We start from the raw sequence: 20,375 nt of genomic DNA, 5'->3' as shown, positions 1-20,375 counted from the left end.
ATGATACAAAGAATGAATGAACCCTAATATAAATTACAGACTTTAGTCAATACTAGTAAATCAACATTGGCTCATCAATCATAACAATGAACCACACTAGGGAAGATGTTAATAATAGAAGAAGTGTATATGTAGAGGGGGAGGGGAACACTATTTTCTGCTCACTGCTCTAAAAAATAAATTCGGTTAATTAAAAAAAAGAACAGTGTATGATTTCCTATTTTCTAGGCTTATTCATTAGGCAATAATTGCATTGACTTTCTAAGTAATTTTTATCTTAAATATATTACATGAAAAACTCTTTATTTTACTTTTCTAATCCTAGCTAGTTATTATATGTTACTTAAATTGTATTAAAGACATTTCTTCAGAAAAAAGTGTTGATGTTGAACTTGTAAAATAATTATGTAGAAGCTATATTAATATGATGACATTTTAAAATTTTGTTTTAATTGTAGATGGTTATAATACCTTTTATTTACTTATTTTTTTAATTGATTAATGCCTCACACTGATGTACTAGAAAGCGATTTAGAACATTCATCTGTAGAAAAGTCTTATTTTCCATTTAGAGTTGCCTTTTTCTTTTACAGACAGTCACACATTCGGGGGAAGTTTGTATTTGGTGGATGGAGGATTGTATTTGTGAAAGCAGGATTTATCTGAATACTCCAGTAAGTGTGCCTGATAGATTTTTTTTTTAATTGAATTCTAATTTGGTCTGCCTTCTATATTCACATTTCAGTAGTCTGGACAAATACTTGCTACTGAAGGTTTATTACATTTTCACCTTATAGCTTTAGAGTAATCCTTGTGTGCAGAGTCTATGCTGCATCCCAGAGAGTGAAACATAGCATGTTATTTCGTTGTATAGGAAAGGATAATTTTTTCCCTGATAGCAGTTACTTCTGAAATCCTAGTTGTTTCTATCTCATTCATGCCACAGCTTCATTGTAGACCTGCAGGTGTCTCTTGTGTAGGCTCTTTGCAAGGCAAGCTGAGGTTCCACCAGCAAAAAGCTTTAGTGCCAGGGCAAGGGAGGAAGAGTATGCTGGGGTGGGAAGGAGGGCGGTCATTGCTTTTACTCAGAAAAGAAACAGCCCCTTAACCATAGATAGTTAAATGGCCCTGCTTTACAAGGAGATCAGTTAGAAATGAAAGAAAATTACCACTCTAACCAGATAAAGCCAAAATTAAAAAGTAAGGGCTATTGGTTCAGTCAATTATAAAGAACAAAACTTGTCCGGCCTCATGTGTGCCTCAGTCCAGTCGCTCAAATCATATTACCCAAGGACCTGTTTCTCTCTGTCTCCACCATATGCCTTTAGTTTTACTTTTGTCTCATTTAGTGGGCTGCAGATGCCACAGACTCCAACATTACACCTCATTGTCAGGGAAGAAGCTTCTCTTTTCTATCTATTGTTTTGATGATGTCCTTGAACTAATTAATATGGCTAAGGAAATGAGAAATGCTAATTGGCTTAAGCTCAACCCCAGAAATGGGAGTGAGATCCATTCCACTCAACCCTGAAAATAGGGAAGGGTGGTTTCTCAGTGCATATGCAAGAAATTTGCCAGGAGGAGAGTATATTATTGCAATAGAACGAACCACAACCTCCACAGCACCTGTCTCAATGTGATACCAACATGATACTGCATGTTCATCGTGTATTTTGCATAAAATAATGTTTTAAAAAAGGACCAAGAAACAATTGTAATGGTGGGACTTTTGTATTAATTATCATCATTTGCTACATTATGCAGTTCTAGATGTGCTATGGATCTTAGTAGGTCAGGAAGTCACAACCTTTCCCCTTTATAAAATTAAAATCTCAATTATAAAAGACTAAGTATCATATCTTATGTTAGAATATTACAAGATGCATAGGACACATAATTCCATGGTATAAATGAAACTCTCCCTCAAAAGTAAAGTTAAAAACTCTGGACTAAAAGACCATAAAACAGAAGACTCTGTAATTTGTGCGGCAAATGCTTATCTGTATTCATTTCTAGAACTAGATAAGATCTTACAAGTTCATCTGATCACATCTCCATTTACAGATGAGAGACTCAAATGCTTACCAATACCCCCAGGGCCCTATTTAACCTGGTCCCATCCTGCTCCTCTTGGCCAAGGAGGGACACAGGCACCATCAGAAGGCCTCCACCAACTTCACAGAGCTCCAAATCAGGCCTTGGACATTCATGAGATCCAGCCTGTGCTGTGGAGGGGCACTGGGTTGTCCCTTTTGGAGGACACTACTGCCCTACAGAGAATTGATCCAGACAAGCCCAGTGATGCTGGGGCCAGATCTGCCTGCCTGTGCCACTGTGAACCCAGTGGTCTTCAGGGAGCCTGGCTCAGCCCCACAATGGCTACACACCAGCAGCTTTCCTTGATGACACCTTCAAGGGTACAGAAGACTCCTCTGGCTAGTGCTATACTTCTTTAGATTAACCACTTTTGCCCTGGGATGGAGGAGAGTTTCAGGTGATTATTTGGGGAATACACACACACACACACATACGCATTAAGAAGTTTCATAAAATCTCTCAGGTAAAATTAAGATTAATAAAAGCCCACTAAAATTGCATTGTAATGGGGCAGGACACCAGGTACTCATATGAGCTTTGTCACAGCTATGGGATCCTAGGCAGTTGATGTACTCCTTGGCCTCTGTTTACTATTCTGCAAAATGATGATTTCTTAAGTTCTTTTTCAGTCCTAATATTCCACAAAGAATAATCATAGATAAGTTAAACATTTCTGAAATATTTAAAGATTCCTTAAGTATTATAGGAGTTAATTTATTCTCTTAGACATTGTATTCTATATAAATAATTTGAAATAAACAGGGATCTCTTATGCCCTTCTTTGAACTGACATAGTTATCTTCTTAAGTCTTCCTCCATCATACCAGCGCCCCAAGATCTACATTACTTGGAGAAAAACAGTTGTTTTTAAAAATCACATTCTACAAAAATGTCTAGAAGATTCTAGAAATTAATTTTAAATATTTTATTTTTATTATTTTGGTCTATTTTTTTCACAATCATTTAGATAGATGATTGACATAATCATTTTAACATCATTTAGAGATTAAAATGATGCTATGGTTTAAACTTCCAGAAACCTCTTTATATGCTATCATTCTAATTTTAGCAAAATAAGATGTACAAGGGCTGGGCTTGTGGCTCAGTGGTAGAGCACTTGCCTAGCATGTGTGAGGCACTGGGTTCAATTCTCAACACCACATATAAATCAATGAATAAAATAAAGGTCCATCAACAACTAAACTAAAAATTTTAAAAAATAATATGTACAGATTCCTGTGACTGCTTATACAATTGGAGAGCTCAGGAGGCTTGAGTCTGTAATTTGAAATAAGTACCACACCACATACCACACTTACTACTCTCATTCTGCAGTATTTTCAAAAAATTGTAGACATTTTTTGTTTTGCTTGTGATTGTTTTTTGGTGCAGAGAATGGAACCCAGGGCCTTGCACACACTAAGCATAGCTCTCACAAGGAGCTGCACCCCAGCCCCGTAGACTTCCTACCTGCAGGAAAGCAAGCTTCATTTTGTGGGGTTTCTCTTCAACAGACCACAGCCCTGGCTTGCTCTCCCTCCTCCCACTCCGCTGTTGTGGGGACTGTGGATGGCTACGTGTACTTCCTGGATGTCCAAGAGGTGGACTCCCCTGGGGTGATCCACAAGGCCTTCCTCTCCAAGTCTGCTGTGCAGCACCTCATGTGAGCACCTCCTCCTCCTGGCACGCTTCTGTCAGCCTGTCTGTTGAGGATTCCAGCAAAACTATCACTGTTTTGAATCTTGAGTTTTGCGTGTTTCATTTGGTTTTCATATAAAACCTTCATTTGGTTCAGTGTTCACAAGGTACAGAGGGGTGTGTATGGAAAGTTCCCCGAACACCAAGTTCTCTCCCTGGAGGCAGCCTGTTACGAATGTCCTGTGTCCCTTTCCAAAGGCATTTTATCCATAAACAATTGCAAAGATAAGCACTTCTTTGCATTTGTGAATAATTATTGAGCGCTCACTTGTGCCAGGTGCTTCTGTTATAGCTGCTCCTCCCTCCATTTTACAGGTGAGGATGATGAGGCATGAAGAGTTTAAACAGGCAGTGGCATGTGTTGGGATCAGAGACCAGGCCTCTGGGCCTCAGAGTCGCTGCCACTGCTCTTAAAGGGAGCAAACTACACAGTGTTCTGGACCTTGTTTTATTTTTCACTTATTTATTTTCACTACTCCCCAAATAGTCTATCTTAGAGAATTTTTATGTCCACATAAAGACCTTCCTCATTCTTCTTTATAGATAGCAGCATTGGATTCATTATATGAACATTTCAACATTAAAAAAAATAACAGTATGTTAATAGACATTCAGATTGTTTAAAGTCTTTTAAAGCATTATTTTTAAGAAGACAGTGTAGATACATTGTATTTGAACTTAAAAGCTGTTGTTATTATTGCTCTTTCTTTTTAAAATTTATCAAAACAGTAAATATTACACACTGACATTTGTGCCCTGCTTGACAGCTTACTGGAGTTCATTGGATGGGACTCTTAAGGAAGTCTGCTTGTCCCTGCTGGACAGATTAGGGGATTCAGGTCCAAAGAGGCACTGAGAAGACTTTGCTGAAGGTTTTGCAGGCAGCGTGGAGGAGCTGGTTTCTGCCCTCTGTGCTGTTGCTGCGGAGCATCCAGCCCGGCCTGCTGTCACCAGCCGGCTATCACCTCCCCACTCTACTCTGCTCTTCTATACACATGGTATTTCCTGGGTGCCTCTTCTTTCTCAGACCCACTTCTCTTATTCTGATTTGTCTCTCCTCACTTTTTCTAATTTGAGGGACTAAAGAGATGTTTCACCACATCCTCCTCATCCTGCCACAGACCATTCATGGGGTACTGAATGTCACACCCAGCCCTAATTTGAGAATGGCTTATTCCCACTTGAAATAACAAGAAAGCTCTATTGACTTACTTTATTCATTTACAGTGACACAGTTGTCCATGTTTCGGGCATCGTCCTGTGTGGAAGGACATCTTCATGTCCTCTGTGGTATGGGTATAGAGCACAGTGGTTACGTCTACCTGTGATTGCTTGGCTTTCACAAGGTCAGAGACTTATTAACTACCATTGGTGATGGGTTTTGAGCATATCTCCTTGGCCACACATCCATATACTTGTTCACTATCTCTCTGATGAAGCAAGTAGGATCTGATAATTAGATTTCTTCTTTCTAGTTTTGATCAGCGAGGAATATTTCTGTTTGTTGGATCCTCAGAAGGAAACATCTTTATTATGAATGCCAATCCTTCAAGCTCATTTGAGATCCTAGGATTCGTAGGTATGACAGAATATGTATTAATTTAAAATACCATTCACTTTATTTCAAAGAATTTCAGGTTAGAAAAATAGAACTATAGCAAAATAATTATTTGTATTATGTTTTTAAAAAGAGAAACATTTAGATAACAGTCATTTAGGAGGATCCCCACATTATATGTAGAGGTATTTGCTGTGTTAGAGTTACCTGCTATCTGATGCTAAAGAAATTTCTTGAATCAAGTATTGAATGTGGCTGAATATTTCTGATGTATATTTTAAGGAGGAATAAGGATAGTTTCTCCCTGAAATACTTTTAAATGATATTTAGATGTTTAATATTTATTTAAGAACTAATTCTTTCCTCTCTGGCTTTAAGTACCAAACATGTATATATTCCCTCAAAAACATTTTCTAAATTCATTCATGAATTTCTAAGAATATCAAGTGCCTAGTAAGAGCAAAATGCTAAATCTAGGCCTGTGGGAAATGAAAAGGTCAAGGAGACAACTTAGTGAGGGGAGAACAAAGCAAAGTTCTGCATTGGCCCAGAGGCAGAGCAATTAATTCTCCCAGGTGTGAGGGAAAGAGGTAAAGCTGTGTACAGGTATGGAGGTGAAGATGGTAAAGGAAGGGTTTTCCAAAGAAAAGTAGTGAGCTCTGAGGATTCCATAGGTGTGGGATGGGATGTATTAATATTACAGCTCAAGATAAAAAAAAATTTAATGAAGTCTGATGTAACAGGGAAATGGAAGAGTTTATTAGAAGGTGCCCATGACAATTAAGTGTAAAAGATGACAAAGGTCCCTGAATATCGTTCCAAGGACTCTGGAATTTATTCTGTGCTCAATGAGACATCATCAGAAATTTCAAGATGGAATTGACATTATTTGGCTTTGGCTTGGTCTTCAGAGGATGACTCAGGCATGCATGTGAAGGATATAGTAGAAAGAAAAGAGAATGGAATAAGAGAAATGAATAAGGAAGCTGTACTAGTAGTCAAGACAAGAGATAACAATACTCTATCATAATGGCAGCTGGTGTTTATTGAGGGGTGCCTTGCTATATGATAGCAAGTTTTCTACGGTGTGTGTTAACTCCATTAGCAACTCTTGTGAGATAGATGACTGTTGTTATTCACTTTTTATAGATGAGGCAATTGAGGCACAGCAGGGTTAAGTACTTGTTCAAGATCACACAGGTAGGTAGTGGAAGATTCAGGACTCAAAACTCAGAAAGACCAACTTCAGGTCATGTGCACAATGCACAAACCCATGCAGTGTCTTGGAAAGAGAGAAGAGGAAACAACTCTGAGTGATGGGATTGGTAGGACTTGGTATTTGATTATATGTGAAAAGGAGGTATGTTAGCTTCCTAGTCCTATAACAAATACCTGAGATAAATCAAGTTATAAGAGAAAAGGTTCATTTGGGCTCACAGTTTGGGAGGTTTCAGTCCATAGTCAGTCCCATAGCTTTTGGGCCTGTGGTGAGGCAGTACATTTTGGCCAAGAGCTGCTCACCTTAGGGTGTTTGGGAAGAAAAGGAAGACAGAGGAAAGAATTGGGGTCCCAATGTCCTCTTCAGGGCATGCCCCCAGCAACCTAACTTCCTTCCACTGAGCCCCACCTCCTAAAGATTCCACCCTTCCCAATAGCACCACAGGCTGGAAACCAGGACTTGACCCCAGAGTCTCTGGGGGAAACAATACAAACCACAGCAGGAGAGACCAGCATTTACTCCAAACTTTCTAACCTGGATAGTGGAAGTTTGTGGTGTCATTAATTTGAAGAAGAAAGGTTTTGAGGCTTCAATTCTGTATATTTGAAGCCAATAAGCAATTCATTTGGGGATATTTAGCATTAGTTTGGAGATAGAAATACACAGTTCAAGGCTTGATAATAGAATTCTGATCTTGAAAGCATGAACATTGATTAGTGAAGCAAATCTGAATGTTTACTGGAGCCAAACAAGCAATCTCAATATGTCAATTAGATGGCACCTAGTGTGGTAGATCCTGTGACCAACCTCAGGGTGGACAGATACATGCTGCCTAAGTATCCCACTTCTTAACATCTTTCCTTGGCCAGTGGGTGGGATGAGAAACTGGGAATGGAACACTAGTCTGTTTTGCATTGAAGGTGTGGACAGAGGAAGAGGAGGCAGTGGAGAAAACTGAGGCTAGGTCAGAGTAATGAGAAAACCGGGAGTCACAGCCCTGCCCCACCAAAAAGCATGAGGAAGGCGGGCTGGGTGAAGGTGCAGCTGTGACTGGTGTGAGTGCTGCAAGGATGATCTGCAGGGAACCCCTGAGAGACAAAGAGGTCAGGGAGGGACTAGAGGTAAGAAAATGGAGTGATTAAATGCCAAGACTATTTTAGGAAGTTTACCCAGGATGGAAGAATCAGATACCAAACTGAAGGGAAGCAGAGTTGAAGGACAGTTCTTATCAGAAGACAGAGCAGAATAGAAGGAGACTTGGGGACACAAGACCAAAGAAGTGATTGAACTTGGTGGGTGTGGGGGTGCCACTGTGGCACACACCTGTGATTTCAGCAACTCAGGAGGCTGAGACAAGAGGATTTCAGGCTCAAGGTCAGCCTAAGCAACATAGCAAGACCCTGTCTCAAAATTAAAAATAAAAAAGGCTGGGGGTATAGCTCAGTGAAGGGGTATAGCTCATTGAAGGGGCTCCCCTGGGTTTAATCCCTACCACAGACAAACAAGAGGTGATTGATAGTACAAGGTCCAATTGGGTTTGGAGGGGTAGTCTCAAAATCACAGATGGGGCCTGAGATTGATTCCTGCCTCATTATGGAAATAAAGGAAGAGGAACGAAACTGAAAGAAGATGAGAGAGTCAGGATAAGAATCTTGAGGCTGAGTTTGAGTGAGATGGCCTTGATCTTCCTGTTGAGGAACAGGTAAGGGCATGCATTACGTGCACATCTGGGGAAGGGGCTGAAAAGGGGGACAGCTGCAGTATCACCCCTCCGAGATGGAGAGGTAAGTGTGGAGTGAACCCACAGTGGGCTGCAGGCACAATATGCCTTGCTGATGTACAGACGCAAAGAACACCAGTGCCTGAGCTCATCAGATATTTAGAGTGGGCAAACTCGGCTGGGGCTATAGCCCAGGGTAGAGTGCTTGCCTTGCATGTGTGAGGCACTGGGTTGGATCCTCAGCACCACATAAAAATAAATAAAGATATTTGTCCATCTACAACTTAAAAAGTTAAAAAAAGAGTGGGCAAACTGGCTGGAGTGCCTGTGCCAGGGCACAGGGCACACAGGGGGCAGATGGGTAGAGATGATAGACTCTGGAAGCCACCCCAGATGGGAAAGAAGCTAAACCAAGCTGGGGGCACTCTGCTGATCTAGATATAATCAGGGAAGAACTTCCATCAGTTCATCAAAAATGTTTTTTTTTTTTTAAAGGTGAGCATCTTTTTTTTTAATATTTACTTTTTAGGTGTGGATGGACACAACACAATGCTTTTATTTTTAATATGGTGCTGAGGATCGAATCCGGTCCCTGCCCGTGCTAGGCGAGCGCTCTACTGCTGAGCCACAATCCTAGCCCCATCAAAAATGTTCTTGTCACTTATGTTTAAAAGTCACTGGATATACTGATAAATAAATTTGGTTCTAAAGTTTGTATAAAGGCAAGTCTATAATGTGATATCATAATTGGGGATGGTAAGAAGTTCTGACCACAGGAGCATCGATTTCCATTTGCTTTCAGAGGTGAGCAAGGACATTCTACAAATATCCACGGTGTCTCTTTTGGAAGTAGACGTGGTACAAGTATTGGTGCTTTCTTCACTTCCAGAAGCAGAAAAAAGCAGGTTGGAATTATTTACTGTGCCCAAAATACTACCAACAGGTAAAGAAAAACTGACAACCCAACCTATTCTATCTTTGACTCAGCAAAAGTGTTGTTATAGTTGTTTTTTGGTCTTTTTTTTCCTCCTAATTACGTCATTTGTGAAGAGGTAAAATGGTTATTTTTTGTGCATCTTTACAAAGTTAAACTGATGTGACTGTGGAACAACCTGAAATGTGCATTTCCCTCTAGACCTTGTAACTCATGAGTCTGCTTTATTAGCAAAGAAAAGAAAAAGGATCAACTGACACTATGTCATTTTGTGATGTCTCTTGTTTTTGTAGCTCTAAACATATATAGTTAAATTCAGACTCTTTACAGTATAGTTACCTTCACTAATAAAATTTTTTTTAAAGAGAGAGTGAGAGAGGGAGAGAGAGAAAGAAAAATTTTAATATTTATTTTTTAGTTATCAGCGGACACAATATCTTTGTTTGTATGTGGTGCTGAGAATCGAACCCGGACCGCACGCATGCCAGGCGAGCGTGCTACTGCTTGAGCCACATCCCCAGCCCAATATAAATTATTTTTTAAAACAACAAAAAAGTTTTACTTCATCTTCTCATAGTTCCAAGAGCATTTCCTACTATGAGTTTATATTTGTATACCATTTAGAATAGTGTCTGAGATACACTAAATATTCCGTAAGGGCTTGAGAAATAAAATAAAATACAGAGATAGTCTTTGCTTATACACTAATATACCCCTACTTACAAAATTCAGATTTATTGATGTCTCACTAATAAATTACAAAGAAAGTTATCTGGGTGAAAAATTATGAGAAAATAGATACTTTGTTTTAGATGACAAATATATTTGGGTAGCAATTTTACAAATAAATTATTATAGAGTATAAGAGAAAATCTCAAAGAATATTTTGTTTTAATTAGGAATCTCTATACTATGTACGTTTATTTTATTTTTAAAATTTATTTATCTATTTATTTTTTGGTGCTGGAGATTGAACCCATGGCACTTTAACACCGAGCTACATCCTCAGCCCTTTTTATTTTGAGACAGGTTCTCACTAAGCTGCTTAGGGTCTTGCTAATTTAGAGACTGGCCTCAAACTTGTGATCCTCCTGCCTCAGCCTCCTGAGTTGCTAGGATTACAGGGTGTGCCACCCTACATGGCTCATATATTTATTTACTGAGGTGTCTTTAAGTTAATTGATAAAATTAACTAAGACCAGCAAAAGAGATTTTACTCATCAGTCATCAGTATTTTTAGTGTAAATAAATTGTTTTAAAATCATTTTCATAAATGAATAGCCTCTGCAATATTAAGTGAGCACTTAAAACTTTTATTTTGCTTCTCATAATTGTTAATAATGATAAAGAATAAAATCAATATATGGTATAAATCAGTTCTCTTCTTCCTCAAATCCTATAGTTTCTGAAAGCTTCACTGATGAAAGAGGGAAACTGAAAGAGGAGCTGATTCATTTGTACCTGTATGAGATGGAGCACACTCTGTCCTCTGCAGTCTTGGACTTTCAAAGTAACCAAATATATGGCTTCTGTAATCAAGCACCATACGTCTGTAGCTATCTTCTTCCTGAAAAAGTATGCCAAAACTCTAGCATGCTATCACTCACCTTAGCAATCAACATTGACAATGTGCTATTTAGACATGATCCTCTTGTCTGCTTTAACAGAATAGTTCAGTTAATAAAAGGCTTTATTGTATTAATACACTGCCCTTGAATTAGATAATATTAGTGTTACTTGTTAATCCAGCATAAAATACCTCTGAGCAAGCTCACACTCGTGCTGCATGTCACACTTGCCAGATAACCCAATGAAGATGACCTAATATTGGGTTAGTTGCTTTAAAAAATCTAGCATTAGAAAATCTATTCCATAGATTCCAAGGGCTAGAGGATGGGTAATTTTCAGTGGAACTCGGTGCCTGATCTGTAAGCAAAATAACTGAACTATGTTCCTAACATCCTTCATCACTCTCTTTGAACTTCTTCCATGTTGTGTCACCTTCTGCTCTGCACACTGTCCCAGTGACCCTCTGCTTGCTGCCCCTTAGCTATTCAGTGTCCCACTGAATGGGTCCCAAGAGTATCTCCCGCCTCTCTCAATTCAATCAAAGCCCTTCTCTCTCAGAGTAGACAGCATTGGACATAGAAATTGCAAGAAGAAAGAAATGGTTCATGGAAAAGGGAATTCAAGAAAATTTCATGAGCAGTATTTGAACTGGACTTTGAAGAACAGGTCAGATTTAGACGTGGAGAAGTAATATGAGCTGTATAGGGGTAGATGCTGATATAAGGAGATGGGCAGGACTGGCGGGGATAGGGTGGAAAAGGACATTTCAGACCAAAGAAGGACATGTGAAAGGCCTGGGGGGGAATGCAAGAGACACATAGGAGGTATAGCCACTACCTTATTTTATTCATGTATTTATACCAGGGATTTAACCCAGGCATGCTTAACCACTGAACCACATCACCAGCCCCCACCCCACCCCCTTTTTTTTTTGTATTTTATTTAGATACAAGGTCTTGCTAAGTTGCTTAGGGCCTTGCTAAGTCGCTGAGGCTGCCTTTGAACTCACGATCCTCCTGTCTCAACCTCCTGAGCCACTGGGATTATAGATGTGTGCCACCACTTCTGGCCTCAACTACCTTATTTTGACTTTTACTAGGATGTATAAAAATTATTGGCAATAATAAAGATTGTCAGTGTCAGCTGAATCTTTAGAAGCAGACTACATATGAAGACTTTCCTTAGCTAGCAAAACAAACTTTTATTTGCAAACAAAGTATGTGTTACATAGTACAAACATAAGCACCTACTTTATCCCATACTAATTCATTTCTAAGAACAGCATTTGTGATTTAAATATGAGCATGTATGCAAAATGCACATCTGTAAACATGAATTTGCTGTTCATCTAATCTTTTCTATAATATGGTTCTTTTCTTTGATTAGCAGGAAGATACCAAGGTTTGTATTCTTAAGCCACACCAAAAAGTGCAAAGCAAGCATTATGGAACTGGAATGCTCTATCTATCTTGGCATGGATTGTGGCTCATAACAATAGCTAAATGTGGAATTCTGTGTATCCGAGATATTTATACTTTGGTAAGCTCCTTTAAAAAAAAGTATGCAGTGTATATATTGTTTTCAGATAACTAACAAAAGTCCTTAGAAGACAAACCAGAACTTTTTCTTATGTTCATTGACTCAACTTTTTCTTATCATTGATGGAATTAATGACTTTGACTTTTTTTTTTCTTAGTACCAAGGATTGAACCCAGAGGTGCTTAACCACTAAGCCACATCCTCAGCACTTTTTATTTTTTATTTTGAGGCAAGGCCTCTCCAGGTTGCTTAGGGCCTTGCTGAATTGGTGATCTTTGAACTTGTGATCTTCCTGCCTTGGCCTCCCAAGCTGCTGGGATTACAGGTGTGCATCACCACACCTGGTGACTTTGCCATTTTTACAAGTGTCTTGATATACCCTGGTTTGAATCTTGAAGGGAAGAAACTCCCACCAGGAAAAGGAGATCTGCAAACATAGAGCACTAGGCAGGGCACTATCTAACTCTGCAATCAGCTAGCTGTATCTTAGAAATTCACTGAGCTCAAAGAAGTTCAGATGCTCAGACAGGAAATCAGGAAAGTCTCAAGGCTCTGCCCTAGCGGTAGTGGGGGGAACTGTTTTTGAAATGGCGAATTACTCTGCAAACATGCTACCCCCTGGCTTGAAGAGCCTTGGCTGGCTTGCTGCTGCCCCACTGTCCCTTCACGCTGGCATTGCACAAGGGAGCAGGGTTGGCCCTGATTCAGTCCTCCACCATCACTTGCAAACTCAATCACCACTACTACTATTTTTGATTTCCACTGTCCTTAGACCTCTGAAAAGGTAAAAGTAGTTGCCTTTCCCCAAAAGGTAGGGGATATTTTTCTAGGTTTTGGGACTGTGATTTTAAGGAATGATTTGCAAACTGCTACACTGTCAACTAGTGAAACAAGATATAATGTATGGTATATCTGACAGTGGCATGACATGGCAAGATATCAAGATGTTCTGAGTGACTGTATTGACTATTTTGAGTAAGGTCATCCTCGGCAGTACTATTTGTAAAACAGAGGGTTAAATAAATAAAGTTATGATGGTACAAAATTAGTTCATAAATAAAATATAGAATATTAAGCAGCTATGATACAGAATGAGGAGATCGCTACATAAGAACATGGAAAATATTCCAATATATATTGATCATTAAAGGGAAAAGCAACCTTGTATATATACATATTATAATTTATGTAAGAAAAATTCATATTGCATAAAAATCTGTTTGTATACATGTAAAAAAAAAACTCTGAAAGAATATTGATGGTTCTTGTTACATTGATTGCCTTTGGAAGGAGGTTTTGGGACATGGGGATAGGAGGGAGATTCCATGTCATACACTTACAGTTTTAAAATTTTTGAACTATTGCCTATTCAAGAAATTAAATGAAAAATGGATCATTCTTGAGAATCAGCGTGAAAAATCATAGTTTTCAGACAGGGAGCTTAAATGGTTGTTCTGTGTGACACATTGGTGGGTTGTGTGTTGTTGTTTTTGGATTTTTTTTTCCCAATTGGTTTAATGAGAATCCTCCAAGGGCTATTGTGTATCTTCCAGCTTCTCACCCTCTCTCCTGGGTGCTCAACTGCTTTGCACATCAATGGAACCTGCCTGACTGTATTGACTATTTTGAAGGCTTCTGAATTTGCCACCTCTGCTTGCTCAAGGCCCCACCCCTGCCTGACTCCATAGCCTTCAGCAAGTTCCTTCACTTCCCAATGCCTCATTGCCAATCATAAATCTGTGACAATAATATCTCTCCTTCCACCCTACTGGGAGAATAAATCAGTGCTAATAAATGAGTTTAAACTAGGGACACATTACTATGAACTACATCCATACCAACTGAAGTGCTATTAGCAAATAGAAAAAGATTTACCCACAGGCTGAAGTACATATAAGCCTGTTAGGAAAGCCACGTATAGAAGTGCATTCCTAATTTCTCCACTTTGTTCCTAAAACTATTGAGGAAACATTTGCTCGGTGTCAGAGTCATTCTCATCAGGCGCATGGGATTCAGTCCATGAGAATTTCAATGGATGGACAAAGTATTCTGGTGAATGGGAAAGATGACGGCACCCTGGTTTACCTAAAATGGAAGTACGTATGGTATACAGTAAGCAATCCATTTGGTATGATGTTTTAAAATATGGATTTTATTATTAAGTACAGCAAGGCCAATGTAAAGGAATTTGGCTGCTATTGCAAAGATAGTCTCTTATGCTCACAGATTCCTAGAAGAAAGGGCACACCATGCTGTAAGGCCATGCAGGAAGCACAAGGGTGGGCCAGGAGGCTGAGGGAGTGGAGAAAGGTGGGCAAGAGCCTTGGTTTCCAAAGTAAGAATCAGGCAGGTTTGGGACAGGCTAGTTTGAATAATATCAGCAGGTGCTGGGACCTAATAGCTGCCCCTAGGTGTCTGGGACTTGGTACTGGGGCTATTAGGAAAGGGAAATGATGACCCTGAGTGTGAGAGCCCCTGAGGGGGTGGCTGGGCTGTGGTGTCTACATTTGAAAGGCCTACTCCTGGCTAGTGGTTACTATCTCCAGGAATTAGATAGCCCTGGAAGAGGTATTCCCCAACAGGGTAATCAAGGCCCCAGATATCAAAGCATTAAAATTCAAAACATAAAAATGGCATAATTAGGCAGCCAGGTGCAGTGGCGCATACCTGTAATCTTAGCAGCTCGGGAAGTTGAGGCAGTAGGATTGTAAGTTCAAAGCCAGCCTCAGCAAAAGCGAAATGCTAAAGCAACTCAGTGAGAGCCTGTCTCTAAATAAAATACAAAATAGGGCTGAGGATGTGGCTCAGGGAATCAGTGTCCCTGAGTTCAATCCCAAGTACAAAAACTAAAATAAATTAATTAAAAAATTAAAATAAAATAAATAAAGGTATAGTTTTATGTAGATGACTTTAAAAACTCCTATTTGTCTCCCAAGAAACCTCACACGTGTGTATGTACACATACAAACACATTTACTTATCTTGCTTAGATGATATTAAATTATATAGAGTTAATTTGTTTATATTCAAGTTAAAATTCTAAATAAATATTACCCAAACATATGGATGATGACCAGTGGGTAGAAAACATGAAGTTGACACAAAAAAGACAGACTGGACTTTAAATGTTGCCTTGTTAGATCTGCTAATGGACATCATTCATTAATGTGCCATTGATCCTCATGATTAAAACTGTAATAAAACATAGTCTTTTGTGACAACATTGTGAAATGTTAACTATTGCAGAAGTTTGTATCATAACAATTTTGGTAGCCATTTATTTCAAGAGTTCATTTGAAGACTGTGTCTTCATGACCATTTTGTACATGGAAACCTGAGTAAAACATAAACTTGTATCTTGCTAAATGTTAAGTCCCACCAGGCCCACATGCTTGTAATTTCTGTGGTTTGGGAGGCTGAGGCAGGGGGATTGCAGGTTCAAAGCCAGACTCAGCAACTTAGCAAGATCCTGAGCAACTTATTGAGACCCTGTCTCAAAATAAATATAAAAAGGGTTGGGGATGTGGCTCAGTGGTTAAGAGCCCCTGGGTTCAATCCCTGTGTTAAAAAAAAAAAAAATCCTAACATATCCTTTATAGTCAGTGGGCAACAGCAGAGGGGTGTTCCCACTGTGCATAGAGGGAAGCTTCCATCTGTCAGTCATCACCTGAGCTCTGGCTCAGAAACTTTAGTCCAGGACTAATGAGCTTATGACCTTAGACATGTGACATCTCCTCGAAGTCATCTATAAAAAATGTGACTGGAGGAAGGGTCTGTAGCTTCTACAAGATTGCTAGAAGTAGATGTTCTTGGGCCCATCTAGACTCTCTGAATCAACAGAGTCTGCAGATGCACCCAGGTATGCGTTTTTACAAGCCCTCAGGGTGAAGCTGACTTGCCCTGATGTGCTGCAGAAGTAATCCCCCACCCACCCAGGGAGTGGGCTCTGAGGGCCCAGAATGGTAACGTGATATCATAAGTGGAGCAGTGCAGCACCTGGTGCTTTCTGAGGGCTCAGCAGATACAGTGGCTCTTCTGTGCAGTGGCCAGGGCAGGCTCAAGGGCCATGATGGGTGAGGTGATAGTGATAGAGAAAACATGAGGAAAAGTCACCCGAGAGAGGTTAAGAGACTTTTGTCCTGGAGCCTGATGAAAGGCTTCTCCTCTAAGGAGTGGAGTCCTACTTATTACAGGACACTGTGGAGAATTATCTATGTTTCTTTGTGCCGAGATGATTTGGTATGTAGAAATAACATTGCTAAATATGAATTTTTTAAATTGTGGTATTGTAACCTATGTGTTTTCTTTCTTCTTAATATAGGCGCACTGGAGGAATTTATGGCGATGAAAGTATTGATTATTTCCAGAAACTACTTACATTTCTGAGCAAGACCATAGCAGAGGAGAATTATTATTTAAACTCTCCAAGAGTTTCTTTAGATTTGGGACATGACTTTAAATATTCAGTTGAGTTCCTACTAGCTTGCTTGCTTGTTTCTTTCTTTGTAAATCATATAGAACTCTTCTATGTTTGCTTTCATGATGTTGACATTCCATTTAGGGACTGAATAAAACAAGAAAAAGTTAGGGCATGATAAGTGCTATTCAGTGAATAAAAAGAGGTTAGTATGATAGTGTTTGGCTAGCCAGCTTCTTCTCCAAGGAAAGACCTTTAAGCTGAGATCTGCACTGGAGGAGGGGCCAGGGACTGGGGGACAGCAGACCTCTGTGTAGAGGAGCAGAGCTTGGCATGAGGTGTGAGGACCTACAAAAAGTTTATGCCATTCAAGTGAGCAAGGGAGAAGGTAGTAAGAAAAGAGGTCCTTGGGGGCAGGGGGGTGGCAAGACCAGGTGAGGAAGCCCTTGTAAGCCAGGTAGAGTGTGATTTATTTTGCATGTAGTGAGAATCTATTGAACTGTTCTAAGCAGAGGATTAACAAGACCACCTTTACATTTTTTGAAATGATTAATTGCCTCTGCAAGGAGGTTTCCTGTAGGAGACAAGGATGGAAGTGGGGAAATTGCTCAGGAGGCCATGTAGGGGTCCAGTTAGCAGTGATGGCACAGAGGAGAGAAGTGATGGATTTTTTCTAGTCAGTTTCAGAAGTAGAGTTGATGGAACTCACCAAGGGGCTAGACTTAGGAGAAAAGAAAGGACCCAAGGACAAGTCAGATTATTTCCTTTGAACAATTATGTAGAAGATGGTACCATTCATGGGAATGGGGCAGACTGTGGGGAAGGGAGCAGCTGTAGGGAGAAAGATGGAGCTTGAGAAGCCTGTTCAACGCGTGAGTGGAGATGCCAAGCAGGCTGTTGGATAGATGAGCCTTGAGTTCTCAGGAGAGGCCAGGACTGGAGATGTCAATTGAGGGTCAAGGCATGTGGGTGGAATTAAAAGCCAAAAAACTAGATCAAAGTCATGATGGGAAATGAATGGAGAGAAGCACAAGAGACCAGACAGGAGCAACTCCTAGAAAGTCAAGCCAAGGGAAGAGTACAAGGAAGCAAAGGAGAACAAGGGGGTGGCCAGTGAAGTCACAGGAGAACCAGGAGGGACAAATTTTGCTACAAAGAGGAGCATGAAAATGGGGTGACAGTCAAAAGGAAGCATGCCTGTCATTCAAGAGTAGTTTTCCTAAGAGATTATCTTTGGATACTGTTGGAAAAGATCCAATAGAAAGGAGAAATGGATGCTACAGGAAGATGGCAAGTAGAAAGTGTAAAGACCTCAAGGAGGAGAAGATCATAAGCACAGATGGCAGAGCTTGAGAACACATGGAACCACAGTAAAAGGAAGGAGACAAGAGCAATGTGGTAACCCTGTGACCTGAGTGATTATTTCTGCCCTCAGTAACTTTCTCAGTCACTTGCAAAGTAGCAGTTAGACTAAAGCAAGGTGTCACAATGGTGTTATTTCACATACACTTCCTATTTTTTGTCTTTAGAATGTTTTAATTTCTGTAAATAAGGACAGACTGGTAGGAATTAAATGAATAAAACGTAGCATCTTTGTCAAGCAAATGTCTAGTTTTTTAATGCAACAAATGCAAAGGGATTCGATGCAGTTCTATGAAGTAAACTGGAAGGAGAAGAACTCAATGAGTTTTTAATATAAGAAACGTCTATCTTCTTCTAAGATTGACTCGTCACAAGAAGAATTAGCCACTGAGGAGAGTAAGAAGGAAATTCCCTGGATACAATGGAAAAGCCAAGAGGTATTTATAAAATGTTGGACAGGTTTGAAATAATGCTCTGTGGTGTGCAAATAGATTAGGTTCTAATAGAAACCTGGTGGAAAGAAGACTGAATGAGACACCACTTGACAGGGTGTTGTATCACTGCAAGTGTAACTTTCCTAAAAACCAAGAGACCCCTAAACACAGCCCAGTCTTTTAGATTAAGTTCATGAGCTTTAGGGACTTGGCTAATATGAAACCTGACAAAAAGTGTCCAGGTAAGCTAAAACAGAATGAACTGTGGTGCCCCATTTCCATGGAAGTTTTTGGGGAGTGCCCACCTTGAAGCAATGGGGTAGGCTAGCAATAGAGGTGATGCTGGTGGCTTCTAGTGTCATAAGAGACTTAGGCAATGGGCAAAGGGTAGATTTTATCTGAATTCAGCCTGCTTGTCAATTTTCACTCAAGTTCCCAAAGAGCCCATCACTTTTCCTTGGTCAATTAGTCACTATTTAATTTTTCACTATTTAATTATTTTCTTTCCATTGGCATCAGTTTTGAGATGCTTCAATAGTCCCTTCATAGTACAGTTAGATTTAAGCAAAGTGTCACAATGGCTTTATTTCATGGATGTGTTTATTATTCATCTGGTAGTGTTTTATTTCTCTTTCTAGAGAAGGGCCATCTACCTATCTATCTAAGCATGTATCATTTTTCCCCCTACCATTTCTCTTGCTTTGTTGAGTGATGTTCTTGCTCCATTTCAGGCAGTTGAAAAGGAAATTAAAATGTTTTCCCAGAAAAGGAAAGAGATAAGAAGAGGAATCAAAGAACTTGCTAAAACTGTAAGTGCTGTGATTTCCTACACTAATCCACTTGACCTGTTGTCTAAGATCACTTTTCAAACTTCATTTTGTCTAGCACAATAGGAAGCCACACCCTTTTTTTCCTCTGCCTACAAGCTGAAGTTTCTGGGGTACTTTGACAGTTGAATTTTTCCCATATTACACTCTATCTAAATAGTGTCTTCCCCAAATGCCCTATTTTACATGATATTTTCATACTTATTTTTATCAAAGTTATACATATACATATTTGTAAGTTAGATAATAAGTAACATAATCAAAAATGTTTTAAAAGCAGCCTCTGCCCTGCTTCTCCCTGCTCTGATTCCTGTACTTCTGAGGTAGCTGTTTTTAATTTTTTCCACTTTTTCTTTTGGCTCTTTACCTCCAGGTTTCTAAATGGCCATCTTAATACTGCTGTTTCTTGAGATTTCAATTTGGATGCTAACTATGAGCTTGCTAGTATAAAAGAAGGTGGATTCTATTATACACACACACCCCCCATACAGATCAATCCAGCTCAGTATACAAACTATTACAGTTATGTAAATCTTCAAACATGAGCATGAGTTATACTGTATATTATGATTAGCCTATGCACTTATTACCTATTTAAACTCCTGACATGCTAAAAAAAAAAAAAAAAAAAACTCTTCTCAATACAAATACCTGAGGTAATCAATCAGATGATAGTATGCTCTTATTTTTTTCAAACTCCCTTCTACAGCTTTCCATCTTCTGGCTCCAGTCTAAGCCCCTTGCTCTCAAGGCCAGGCACTCTCAAGGCCATCTTCCTGGGAAATTCTCTTATCTGCCTCCTGAGTTGGAAGCCCTATTTCCTGGGTCCTGAGTGTTTTGTTGTTTTTTTTTTCCCCCCCTTGGCATGCATCTTCCAGTAGTTTCCTCAGCAGGACCTCTGTTCCAGGCTTGGGAACATACTTTAGAGCAGAACTGTGCTTCTTGGATGCCATTCAAATGTAATCCAGCATGAATAGTGGCTGTCCCTAGCACTGTGCTTT

At 39.6% G+C, this 20,375-nt stretch overlaps 1 protein-coding gene across 5 annotated transcripts in view; it reads left to right on the top strand.

Moving 5' to 3' along the window:
- The window catches only part of Cfap43 (cilia and flagella associated protein 43), an 88,520-nt gene that overhangs the window by 34,364 nt on the left and 33,781 nt on the right, over nt 1-20,375 (top strand). For 3 of the 5 annotated variants that reach the window (XM_046449883.2, XM_046449884.2, XM_046449882.2), the window contains exons 10-19: nt 594-674; nt 3,612-3,760; nt 5,271-5,374; nt 9,095-9,235; nt 10,629-10,801; nt 12,182-12,334; nt 14,300-14,430; nt 16,656-16,800; nt 18,473-18,550; nt 19,279-19,356. In XM_046449883.2, coding sequence (XP_046305839.1) covers nt 594-674; nt 3,612-3,760; nt 5,271-5,374; nt 9,095-9,235; nt 10,629-10,801; nt 12,182-12,334; nt 14,300-14,430; nt 16,656-16,800; nt 18,473-18,550; nt 19,279-19,356 — 1,233 coding nt within the window. The remainder of the gene's footprint in view (nt 1-593; nt 675-3,611; nt 3,761-5,270; nt 5,375-9,094; nt 9,236-10,628; nt 10,802-12,181; nt 12,335-14,299; nt 14,431-16,655; nt 16,801-18,472; nt 18,551-19,278; nt 19,357-20,375) is intronic. The other 2 variants (XM_046449886.2, XM_046449885.2) reach the window with 2 other exon arrangements.

This window comes from Marmota monax, unplaced genomic scaffold (assembly GCF_021218885.2).
Source record: "Marmota monax isolate L192 unplaced genomic scaffold, Marmota_monax_Labrador192_F-V1.1 WCK01_AAM20220418_F8-fsc00004, whole genome shotgun sequence".
Lineage (NCBI taxonomy): Eukaryota > Metazoa > Chordata > Mammalia > Rodentia > Sciuridae > Marmota > Marmota monax.
This window is presented reverse-complemented; position numbering and strand designations above follow the sequence as displayed.